At 41.3% G+C, this 11,406-nt stretch overlaps 1 protein-coding gene across 1 annotated transcript; it reads left to right on the top strand.

Moving 5' to 3' along the window:
• The first annotated feature begins 1,722 nt into the window (after nt 1-1,722).
• LOC123513593 (protein Abitram-like) lies at nt 1,723-11,193 on the top strand. The gene is made up of 6 exons (XM_045270843.1): nt 1,723-1,833; nt 5,294-5,606; nt 6,047-6,261; nt 6,326-6,487; nt 7,269-7,433; nt 8,760-11,193. The coding sequence occupies exons 3-6, from the start codon at nt 6,055-6,057 to the stop codon at nt 8,937-8,939; spliced, it is 714 nt and encodes a 237-aa protein (XP_045126778.1). The 5' UTR covers nt 1,723-1,833; nt 5,294-5,606; nt 6,047-6,054; the 3' UTR covers nt 8,940-11,193.
• The last annotated feature ends 213 nt before the right edge of the window (nt 11,194-11,406 follow it).

Consider the following 11,406-nt stretch of genomic DNA (forward strand, 5'->3'; position numbering starts at 1 on the left):
AAGTACCGTCTTGTGTATATAAATATTGTATTGCTGTGTGTAAGGATGCGCAGCGTAAACTCTCTCCTCTTAGCCCAGAAATATCTTAATGATGGTATCCAAACTACTTTAATCTGTTCAAAAAATACTGTGGTCTGTTCACTGGAGCCTTACAGTGAGGGCTGCAGTGAAGGGAGGGCAGTAGCCTTGTCTCTTTGTACATACGTGTGTGTGTGTGTGTGTGTGTGTGTGTGTGTGTGTGTGTGTGTGTGTGCTGTCGGTGTTTGCAGGACAACACGTTGGCCGAGATAAAACATTGTTGCTGTAGGTGTTTTGTAACATCCCACTCGTTCTGTGTCATTAAAAGTACCCATATTAATATCTTTCTTTATTACCTCTCTCTCTCTCTCTCTCTCTCTCTCTCTCTCTGATTGCATTCTCAGCTTTCTTAGGCTTAAGTATCAAAAGCACACACACACACACACACACACACACACACACACACACACACACACACGCCTAATGACGTAAAGCTGGCAACTGCGAGGAGCAAAAATGTCTCCCCCAAAAAGTGTCACCAGGGATGGACGCCCCTCTCCGCCCCCGGCCTTCAGCTACACCACTGGAGAGCAACAGAGGATGACAGTAGTGCCATCGGGAAGGAATTAAGGAGGGAAAGATTTAGAAGCAAAGTTAGCGGAGATGTTTTTGACTTTAGTTGAACCAGAGTGATTCGGTGTTATGGGTGTTAATTGGCTGCATCTGTCACGCACTGATGGCACGCAACACTCCACACACCACACAACACACATGGCGAACTCTCTCTCTCTCTCTCTCTCTCTCTCTCTCTCTCTCTCTCTCTCTCATCCTTTACTTTGATTTACTTGAAATTTTAATATTTTCATATACGACTGTGCACGGTACTACGACACATAGACACGCACAGACACACGCACGGACACACAGACCTTGACACTTATAGACACAGACACTGGCACATAGACACGTACAGACACACAGACACTAACACACGGACACTGAGACATAGACACACATACAATATAATACAATACAATACATAGATAGGTAAACAGATAGATATATATAGTTTATTGACTACAAATTACTGTAGTATTTAAACAAAAATCAATGGCTCTCAGAATTACATGCCTTTGGTTTTGCTTATCAGAACTTGCCCTTCCAGCTCACATGTACACGCAATCATAAAAAAAAAAAAAAAACATACTGAATTAATCCTAAATTACAGAAAGACATTAAAACCAGACTTAATCCTAAAATACTAAAAAAACATTATTAACACAGAGCTTAGTACCATATTCACTCCATTTGGTGATTTTATACAGCTGTGGGGGACTGAAATAGTGAAGACTGTGACCATTAATCTTCTGAACTCCATAGACCCTTCCTAATATCAATAAAATCATTTAGATCACACACAAAACTCAAGGTAAAATTGTGTCCCAGTACTGAAGGGATTAACCTCCATTTAGTACATGAAGCGTTTCCATATTATACTTCTTATTATTTAGTGATTTTATACAGCTGTAGAAACTCATGTGGGGGATTGAAATAGTGAAGACTGTGGCCATTAATCTTCTGAACTCCATAGACCCTTACTAATGTCAATAAAATCATTTAATCACACAAAACTCAAGGTAAAAAAAAGTGTCCCAGTACTGGAGGGCTCAAAACCAGGGGCGCTCAAGATCAAGTGGGTGTGTGAGACTGTGAGAGAGACGCATGGTGCCTGTGTTACGTGTCTTGGTGCCCCGGACTACTGGTGAGGTTATAAAAGGACGTGGAGTGAAGAGTGAGGCTAAACTATACGGCCAGGTGTGTGGTAAGCCAGGTGTGGGCGTGGGTGGCTTAGAAATTAGGGTAAAGTGAGACAGGTTTGGGTTGGTTTGGGTTACGTGACCAGTCTGGCTGAGGACTTGACTATTTTGACTGTTTCTCTGTTTTCCTTCACTGTACTCCATGTCAGCACTCCTAGGCGTAGAATGTGAATCCCCGTACCTTTCCACCTCATAGGAATATCATATTTTCTGTGAGTTTTGATGGGAAATGCAAAAAAAAAGTATAAGTATTGAAAAGTTGCATAATTTCTATATCGGCTTCATAACTCCTTCAGTACCGGGGCGCATTTTTATCTTGAGTTTTGGGTGTGATTAGACGATTTTATTAACATTAGGTAGGGTTTATGGAGGGCAGAAGATTAATGGCCACAGTCTTCACTATTTTAATCCCCTCGTAAGTTTCTGAAGCTGTGTAAAATCACCAAATAGTAACCAGAATGAATGTGGAAATGTGTCATGGTACTGAAGGGGTTAAGTGTTGCGTTGCCGCCCTGCCAGGACAAGCCAGTATGAGGTCATCTGGGAAGGCTTCTTTTGGGGCATTGGAGGTCAAAATAGGAAAAATTAGGGAACATCTTAAATTTACGAAGGAAATATGGTATGGTAAATTTACACTTTCACAATACTCTCTTTTCAGGATGATTTTTTTTTTTTTTTCTGTTGGATTTTGACTTGTGAATGAATCTGCACTTTGCTTCCTTTGCAAATCAGTATTTTATGTATTTATTTTATTTATTTATTTTTATCTTCTCCCCTTCTCCTGTCCCTCCTGAAAACAATTATACAGTAAAACAAAGCAAGTCATTACAAAACAGATCACAGACTACCAGGAAAAGATTGATTTGTTGTTTAATGTAATCTGAAATTAGCCAAAACCTAGCCTAACCCAACCCAACCAAAACTTAACCACTCCCCTGTAACCTGTCCTAAACCTAACTTAACCTAAATGTGAATCTTACCTTACTCAAACCTAAATCTAAATGTAAACTTTGCCTAACCTAACCACGTTGGCACGGTTTGTGGGACTTACGGCAGTCCACCACAATGTGGAGTGCAGCGTGTTCTCTTGCTCCTCTTAGAATAAAAAAAAAACCTGTTGAATACACAGTAATAGTGCACGCTGCAACCAACACATGGTGACATCTTGCTCAGACTGACTCAGATATTTCACATTGAGTCACTTCTCTCGCTTCAAGATGAAATACCATGCCTTGATTGGCTAAATTAATTAATTGATTTTTCATATGAGCTAGTGGTTTTATACAGCTTCACAGACTTATGTGGGGAGATTGATGGCCACAGTCTTTGCTATTTTAATCTTTTGACCTCCATAGATCCTTCCTAATGTCAATAAAATGGTCTAATTGTACACAAATATCAAGGTAAAAAATGTGTCCCAGTACTGAAGGGATTAAAGATGATGTGATGTGTTTTGGTAATGGCTGAAAATGATAATAATAATAGTAGTATTGACCATTCCTTGTCGATTTTTCTGTATTAGAGCGCTGCAAAGATTGTAATGGCTAAAACTATCTAGTGCTCCTTGTCAATTTCTCTGGTATGGCGCTGAGAAAGTTGTCATAAATGCTAAAAACGTCCATCATTCAGTCAGTTTCTTTGGTGTAACACTGAAAAGATTGAAATAACAGCTAAAATATCACTCCCTGTCAAATTCTCAGGTGTAGTGCTGTGAAAATTGTCATAATGTCTAAAAAAATCTATCCTTGTCAATTTCTCAGTGTTGTTGCGGAGAAGATTGTTATAATGGCTAGAAATACTTATCCATGTGGGGTGGAGGTGGTGGTGGTGGTGGTGGTAATGGTGGTGTGTGTTGCAGGTGTGAGGCAGCACCATGCACCCGGACCTGTCGCGTCACCTGCACACCGACAAGTGTAACGCGCTCATTGACCAGCTCCACGCCTGTCATGAGGAGGCAAGTGCTCCTCTCTCTCTCTCTCTCTCTCTCTCTCTCTCTCTCTCTCTCTCTCTCTCTCTCTCTCTCTCTCTCTCTCTCTCTCTCTCTCTCTCTCTCTCTCTCTCTCTCTCTCTCTCTTTTATGTAGGAAGGAGAACTGCCAAGGGCTAAAAAAAAACTATAATAAAAATAGGCCCACTAGAATTGCACTCTCCGTAAAAGATTAGAAGGAGTAAGTCAAAAGAGTGGGACTGGGAATAATTGTGAAGATATATTGTCTCCTTTATTTGATCTATTCCAGTTCGACAACTTTCCTACTTCTTTTTTTTCTCTGGATATTGTCAATTGTGGCTATAAGTAACAAGTGTCTATTCCAGTCCGACAACTTTCCTACTTTTCTCTTTTTCTGTGTCTATTGTCAAGTGAGGCTATGACGAGTATCTATTCTAGTCCAACAATTTTCCTACTCCTCTCTTTTTCTGTGTATAAATGTTAAGTGTGGCTATAAGTAACAAGTGTCTATTCCAGTCCGACAACTTTCCTACTTCTCTCTTTTTTTGTGTCTATTGTCAAGCGTGGCTATGAGTAACGAGTGTTTTCCTCTTCACTTCAGAACAAGTTTATGAAGTTTATGGGAGCGTGTAACGACTTTGACCGGGCCGTGCTGAAGTGTCTGAACTTTGACCGGGATCTCGTGCTGAAGTGTCTGAAGGCTGAGGTGGGTTGCCCTTAAGTGTGTCAAAGGCTAGGTTTGGGTCAGATCTCAGTTCATTCAAAGGCTAGGTTAGGATCAGATCTCAATTAATTCATCTTCAAAGGGCTAAATACTAAGATGAATGAAGTAAAGCGCTCCCCTTGAACAGAATGGCAAGGCTCCTGAGTGAACGAGTATCTGTGTAGGTCCCAATGCTGCAGTCTTCCCTCTTTTTTCATGTACAAGTTGGTGACACTGTTGCACCCTTGACAAGCCCTAGAAAGACAAGACTGCCAGTTAGTTGGTAGGCACTGCTAGGGGATGGTGCACTGTAATCAGATTTGTGTCACCTTATTCAATGTACCACCAACAGAAGCTACAGTTGTGTCTATTTTTTCACCACATACTTAGACACCATTGCATCTTGTATCTTTTATTGCAGTGTACCACCAACAAAAAATATACTTTTCTCAATTTTTCACTATATACTTTCACACCATCGCATCTTTGTGTCTCCTATTGCACTCTACCATCACTAGAAGCTACAGTCCTACTTACTTCTTACTAAACTTGTACACCATAACACCTGTGAAATCCTTAAGCCCTTCAGTACTAGAACACAGTTTTACCTTGAGATTTGTGTACAGTTAGACCATTTTATTGACATTAGGAAGGGTCTATGGAGGTCAGAAGATTAATGGACACATTCTTCACTATTTTAATCCCCACATAAGTATCTGAAGCTGTATAGAATCACCAGATATTAAGTGGAATGAAAATGGAAATGTGTCTTAGTACTGAAGGGATTAACACACCATGCCGTCCACAGAGGCTGAGGAGGCGAGCCAACAACATAGTCCAGGGCGAGGAGAGCCGCAAGAAGATCCACGCCAAGCTGAAGGAAGGATACGACTGGAGGAAGGAGTAAAGGTGGCGTCCTGCACCCAACACATCCTACAATAACAAGGGGTTCAGCAACAGACACATCCTAGTTACACAAGACAAGGGATTTACTCAGCACTAAAAAGGGACTTGAGCTTCGGAAGTTTGTGGTCGCCAGCAGGAAACATTGCAGCAAGCCAGGTTGTCTGTCCCTGCGCTGTTTTTGTCTCGGCTACTCCAAGTTGTTGTTTTTTTCTCTTGTGAGTATTGAAGGTCTGTGTCGTTTTGTTTCTCTGCTTTCTTGATGTGATTTAACTCTTGTGATTCAGTTTTTTTGTCAGCTACACATATTTTTATAATTCCTATGTATGTTTCTCTCTCTCTCTCTCTCTCTCTCTCTCTCTCTCTCTCTCTCTCTCTCTCTCTCTCTCTCTCTCTCTCTCTCTCTCTCTCTCTCTCTCTCTCTCTCTCTCTCTCTCTCTCTCTCTCTCTCTCTCTCTCTCTCTCTCTCTCTCTCTCTCTTCATCTACTAAACCCCTACATTCTCTTTTCACTTGTCCCTCTCTTGACCAGCCTCAGATCTTGACAACTTCTACAAATACATTAAAAACCAACCCACCTACTTTCCTCTCACCTGTCTGTCTTTGTAACAGCTTGGGATGCACATGAAAAGCACCACTCATACCTACCATCTCCCCAGGGCCTGCAATGCTTCCCCCGGCCATGGAAGGTAAGATTGAGGACACTGTGGACCTGAATCTGCAGTACCCAAGTGTGAGTGAACGCTACTGGACCAAATACTACTTCATACCAAAGGAGAAGAAGAAACCAGGTACCAATGGGGAGGAGAAGGGAAGCACGAGGGAGGGAGGTGGAGAGACGGAGAAAATGATGGAGAAGGGATGGAGAACGCGATGAAGGAAGACGACACTGAAAAAATGGATGTAGATTTGAACCACAGGGAGGAGAAGGACGATAGGTTGTGTCCAGCAGGGGAGGGCACGGCAGGACACCCAAGATGACGTACTCCAGCCTGGACAGCAGCGGCCATGTGTGTGTGATGGTGCACACTAACAAACTGTGCCTGGTGACCCTCTCTGCCAGACACCCTGCATTAGCGCCCGGCCAGGAGATCACACAGGTAAAGATGGGTGGTGGACAGATGGCTGGGAAGGTGGGGAGAGAGAGAGAGAGAGAGAAAAAAAAAGAAAGAAAGAAGGAGAGAGAGTGTGTGTGTGTGTGTCATAAGTTATCCTATTTCCAGTATTTCCTGTTGACAAATTTTTAAAGAACATTTTCTAATCTACCTTTTAAGTGAAGAAATATAAATAGGAGGAGAGGAATCAAAGTTAAGGAAGGCGACAAGTAACCTTTGTGTCTGAAAGAGGAGAATAATAGAGGAAGAGAGAAATAGATAAATAGATAGTGGCTAAGTTAACCCCTTCAGTACTGAGACATATTTACCTTGAGTTTTGTGAGTAATTAGACAATTTTATTTACATTAGGAAAGGTCTATGGAGGTCAGAAGATTAATCCCTTCAGTACTGGGACACATTTTTACCTTAAGATTTGTGTTTGATTAGACCATTTTATTGACATTAGGAAGGTTCTATGGAGGTCAGAAGATTAATGGCCAGTCTTCACTATTTTAATCCTCCCACATAAGTTCTGAAACTGTATAAAATCACCAAATAGTAAGCAGAATGGATATGGTAACACATCATGGTACTGTAGAGGTTAATGGCCAGTCTTCACTATTTTAACCCCCCACATAAGTTTCTGAAGCTGTTTAAAATCACTAAATAATCACCAGAATGGATATGAAAATGCATCCTGGTACTGAAGGGGTTAAAAATTACCAAGATATACAAAGGAGAGAGCTCCACAGTAACACCTGAGCCTCACTCCTCGTTACTCCACAGGTGAGCTATGAAGTGGGCAAGTTTAATCGCCTAGACAATCAGGTGTCAGGGAAGGGGAAGCGTGGCGCACAGATGATGGGTCCCCAGTCACCTGTGTGCATCATTACCTGTGCTGACAGCTCCAGGCATCTCGTGCTGGCTGGCGTACATGGCAAGCTTGTGGAGGTGTGTGTGTGTGTATTTACCTAGTTGTAGTTTTACAGGGCCTGGGATTTATGCTCGTGTGGTCCCGTCTCCATATCTACACTTATCCAATTTTTCTTTAAAACCATGTACACTCTTTGCTGACACCACTTCCTCACTCAAACTGTTCCAAGTCTCAACACATCTTTGCGGGAAACTGAATTTTTTAACATCTCTCAGACATCGTCCCTTCCTTAGTTTCTTACTATGCGATCTTGTGCTTCTAAAGTCATATTCTTCTCTCAGGATCAGTTTCTCATTATCCACTTCATCCATTCCGTTAATCAATTTATAAACTTGTATCAGATCCCGTCTCTCTCTTCTCTGCTCCAAGGTTGGTAGATCCATAGCCTTTAGTCTCTCCTCATATGTCGTGTGTGTGTGTGTGTTTACCTAGTTGTGGCTTACAGGAGGGAAGTAAACTCATGGTGTTCCGTCTCTATATCTTTTATCAAATTTCTCCTTAAAAGTCTGCACTGTGCCAGCCATTACAACCTCCTCATCAAGTTCATTCCAATTGTTCACAACTCTATGAGGGAAACTAGAATTCTTGACATCTCTTCTACAAAAACCCTCTCTCAACTGTGTGTGTGTGTGTGAGTGAAATTATGGTTGTACTGTTGTGTTTCCATGTCTGTTTCTGCCTCTCTTCAACTTCTATCCTTCCTCTTTCTCTAGGTCAGTGTTTCTCAGTGTGGTGTGTGTGAGGGTGTTGTGAGCTGCATACACCTGATTTGAGGGGATTCAGGTCAGAAAAGGTCAAGAAATACTGCTCTATATCCTGCCTTGATTTCCACTTCTCTGCTTGTCCTATTCTCCAGAAACATTACTTATTTTTTATATTCTCCCATGCTCCTTGATTTCTTACTTTTCACACTGTTCTCCCCTGCTTCTCATTTACTTTCACACATCTCCCCTGCTCAATTTCTTGCTCTTCACACAGTTCATTCTCAGTTATTTTCGCTTCACACTGTTCTCCCGTGCTCAATTTCTTACTTTTCACACTGTTCTGTCCTGTTCTTCAAATACTCTTCACACTCTCCTTACTCCTCAATTTCTTACTTTTCACTCTGTCCTTCCCTGTCTCTTAATTACTCTTCACACTTCTTCCCTACTCCTCAATTTCCTAATCTACTTTTCAATCTATCGTTCATTTCCTTCCCATTCCATCTCCCTACCCCTCAATTTCCTAGTCTACTTTTCAATCTGCCGTTCCTCTCCTTCCCATTCCATCTCTACAAGTACAAGGCAGGGATACAAGTACTATAAGTGTTCATACTACACCTTTGACTCCTCTCGGTGCTTCAGGTCAATGAGCGACTGCTGGCCAACCCCAAGCTGCTGAGTGAGAGGCCAGATGCTGAGGGGTACGTGGCTGTCATCCTTCCACCTATCAAGAATGGAGATGGCCCACTCAGGCGCCTCATCACCGCCGAACAGTACCAAGAAATGTACTCCTCAGATGTCACCTCCTCCCATCAACTGTAGCTGCTTAGGTTTCTTGGTCAATGCTTTGTTGGATTTTTATTTATTTTTGTTATTTATTTATTTTTTTTTTCATGTTCTCAGTGTCCAGGGGGATTTTTTGAGTCCACTTTGCCTTATGATTGCAGTTCAGCCTCTTAGAATGTGATTGTTTTTCATCATTGTGTATGGTCATTGGTTCTCTTATGAGCCAGCTATGATGTTCTATTGACAATACTTCAGGTTGTAAGGCTCAAGTCAAGTAGCACATTCATTTCCACTGTATTCAGCATTTTTTCCTTCAGTCTCAGTTTGTCTGCCAGTCTAACAAAGCTCAATAGATGCAAAGACTAGAGGAATGAGAATGAAAGAGAAAACTTAACAGAATTCCTCTCTAAGTCTCATCTATTTGCTGCCAATTTAACAAAACTTGTTCAATCCTCATGTAGAGGATTGAATGGAGGAAGGTAAAACAGAACCCCTTCAGTCTCATGTATCTGCTGCCAATCTAACAAAACTCAATAGATGTGAAGATTAGAGCACTGAGAATGAAGGAGAAAGCTAAAACAGAACTCCTCCTTTAGTCTCATCAATTTGCTGCCAATTTAACAAAGCTCAGAGATACAAAAACTGACTGATAATGAAGAAAGCTCAAGAATTCCTCATTAAGTCTCCCACCATCACTCTGCTGCCACAACCCATGACTCTCAAGAGCTTGGAGGAGGAGAGAGTGAGGAAAGGAAGCAGAGGAAGTGATGCTTGACTTGACCCAGACTGCTCCACTTTGCTATTGTTGTGCTGAGTGTAAGCCAAGCAAACTGCAGGAGTGTGGAAGCCAAGCGCTGATAGGTTACTGCTGCTATGTGCTGATTTTGGAGGTTGTGTTGTTATTTCTGAAGTTTTAGAAGGTATTATTGTCTGTCAGTTGTAGGTCAAGTCACTGGAGATTGTGTTATTTGAGAAGTTTTAGAAGGTATTATTGTGTCAGGTTTAGGTCAAGTCACTGGAGATTGTGTTGTTATTTTGGGGAAGTTTTAGGTTTTATTTGTTGTCAGTGTCAGGTATAGGTCAAGTTATTGGAGGTTATGTGTTTGAGAGGTTAGAAGGTAGTATTCTTGTTAGTGTAAGGTTTAGGTAAACTCACTAGAGGTTGGGTTATTAGTTGAGGTTTTAGAAGGTAGTAGTATTGTCATTGTCAGCTTTAGATTAACTCCTTGGAGGTTATCTGTTATTTAAGGTGTCAGAAGGTATTATTGTCAGGTAGTGTCAAGTTTAGGTATCTCACTGGAGGTTACATATTTGAGGGTTTTAGAAGGTTATTATTGTCAGGTATTGTCAGCTTCAGGTTATGTTGTTATTCGAGAGGCTTTGAAAGGTATTATTGTGAGGTAGTGTCAGCTTCAGGTTAACGCATTGTATATAAGTTGGTCACTGTCATATTGCTTATAATTTATTTATTGTTAATGTAACTGATTTTTGTCAATTTATGTTCGTGATTGGTCTGAAGTTGTGTTAAAACACCGATTGGTCAGATGGTCATCATAACTTGGTGGTTTTCTGTGGCTATTGATTTATGCAAGTGTTTTGCAGTGATCACATTAACGTTTGTGTCCAGTCAGTTATATTGAGCTCAAGATTCTAGTTTCAGTTATTGAGTATGTATTAATTACTGTTTAATATTGTCAAGTCTTCATTCAATAAGGGATCCTACTGAATGGTAGCCACTCAGTACACTACAATGAACCCAAGTTAGTGAGTTAAGGATTTGAACCCTTTATGGAGGACATGAAGGCGATGCAAGGCAGCAATAACCATTAGAAAACCTCCAAGTTATGAGTCCACACATGGTAGTTACTACTAACCTATCAGCGCTTGGCTTCCTGTCTGATGATGACTCATGTAAATTGCTTGGCTCACCCAGATGTGAAGATGCAATAGAAAGGGAGTAGGGAGAGAACATGGAGATGCAATAAGAAGGGAGTAGTAGGGAGAGAACATCAGCAAGTAAGGGTATACAGGAGATGCAGTAAAAGGGAGTCAGAACATTCATTGAGCAGGGAAATGAAATGTTTACAGGAATGGATGATAAATGATTGTATGGATTCTAGATGAAATATGATTGTGTATGGATATAAGTTGAAGTCAAGTACTTGGTTTTACTTGTTGGCTCCAAGGCAGGTCCTTTATTTTTTGTATTTCTGTATATACAAGACACTGTACAAAAAACGCCTTTATAAAAAAAAACCTTATAAAAAAAATAAATAAAAATGAAAACAAATGTGGGGAGTCTCCTGAACTCTTACTTTCCATCTGGTTATCTTACTTTCCGGCTACACTGCCAAAAAATGAGAACCAGCGTGTGAAAACTGTGCCCGCCCCCCACGCCAGGGAATGGAGGGGCGGGGGTAGGCTGGCGAAGGTGGTTGAAGAGGACTTGTAGAGGCTGGCGATGGCTTGGTGGTGGTGACGGCGGGAATGTTGCAGGTGACTT

Source organism: Portunus trituberculatus, chromosome 36 (assembly GCF_017591435.1).
Source record: "Portunus trituberculatus isolate SZX2019 chromosome 36, ASM1759143v1, whole genome shotgun sequence".
Classification (NCBI taxonomy): domain Eukaryota; kingdom Metazoa; phylum Arthropoda; class Malacostraca; order Decapoda; family Portunidae; genus Portunus; species Portunus trituberculatus.

What these genes read in the sequence shown, in the direction of transcription:
- LOC123513593 (XM_045270843.1), top strand. Translation starts at nt 6,055, where the DNA reads ATGCTTCCCCCGGCCATGGAAGGTAAGATTGAGGACACTGTGGACCTG. An exon ending in AGAAGGGATGGAGAACGCGA is followed by an intron (nt 6,262 to 6,325) that starts TGAAGGAAGACG and finishes GAAGGACGATAG; the next exon opens with GTTGTGTCCAGCAGGGGAGG. An exon ending in TACATGGCAAGCTTGTGGAG is followed by an intron (nt 7,434 to 8,759) that starts GTGTGTGTGTGT and finishes TCGGTGCTTCAG; the next exon opens with GTCAATGAGCGACTGCTGGC.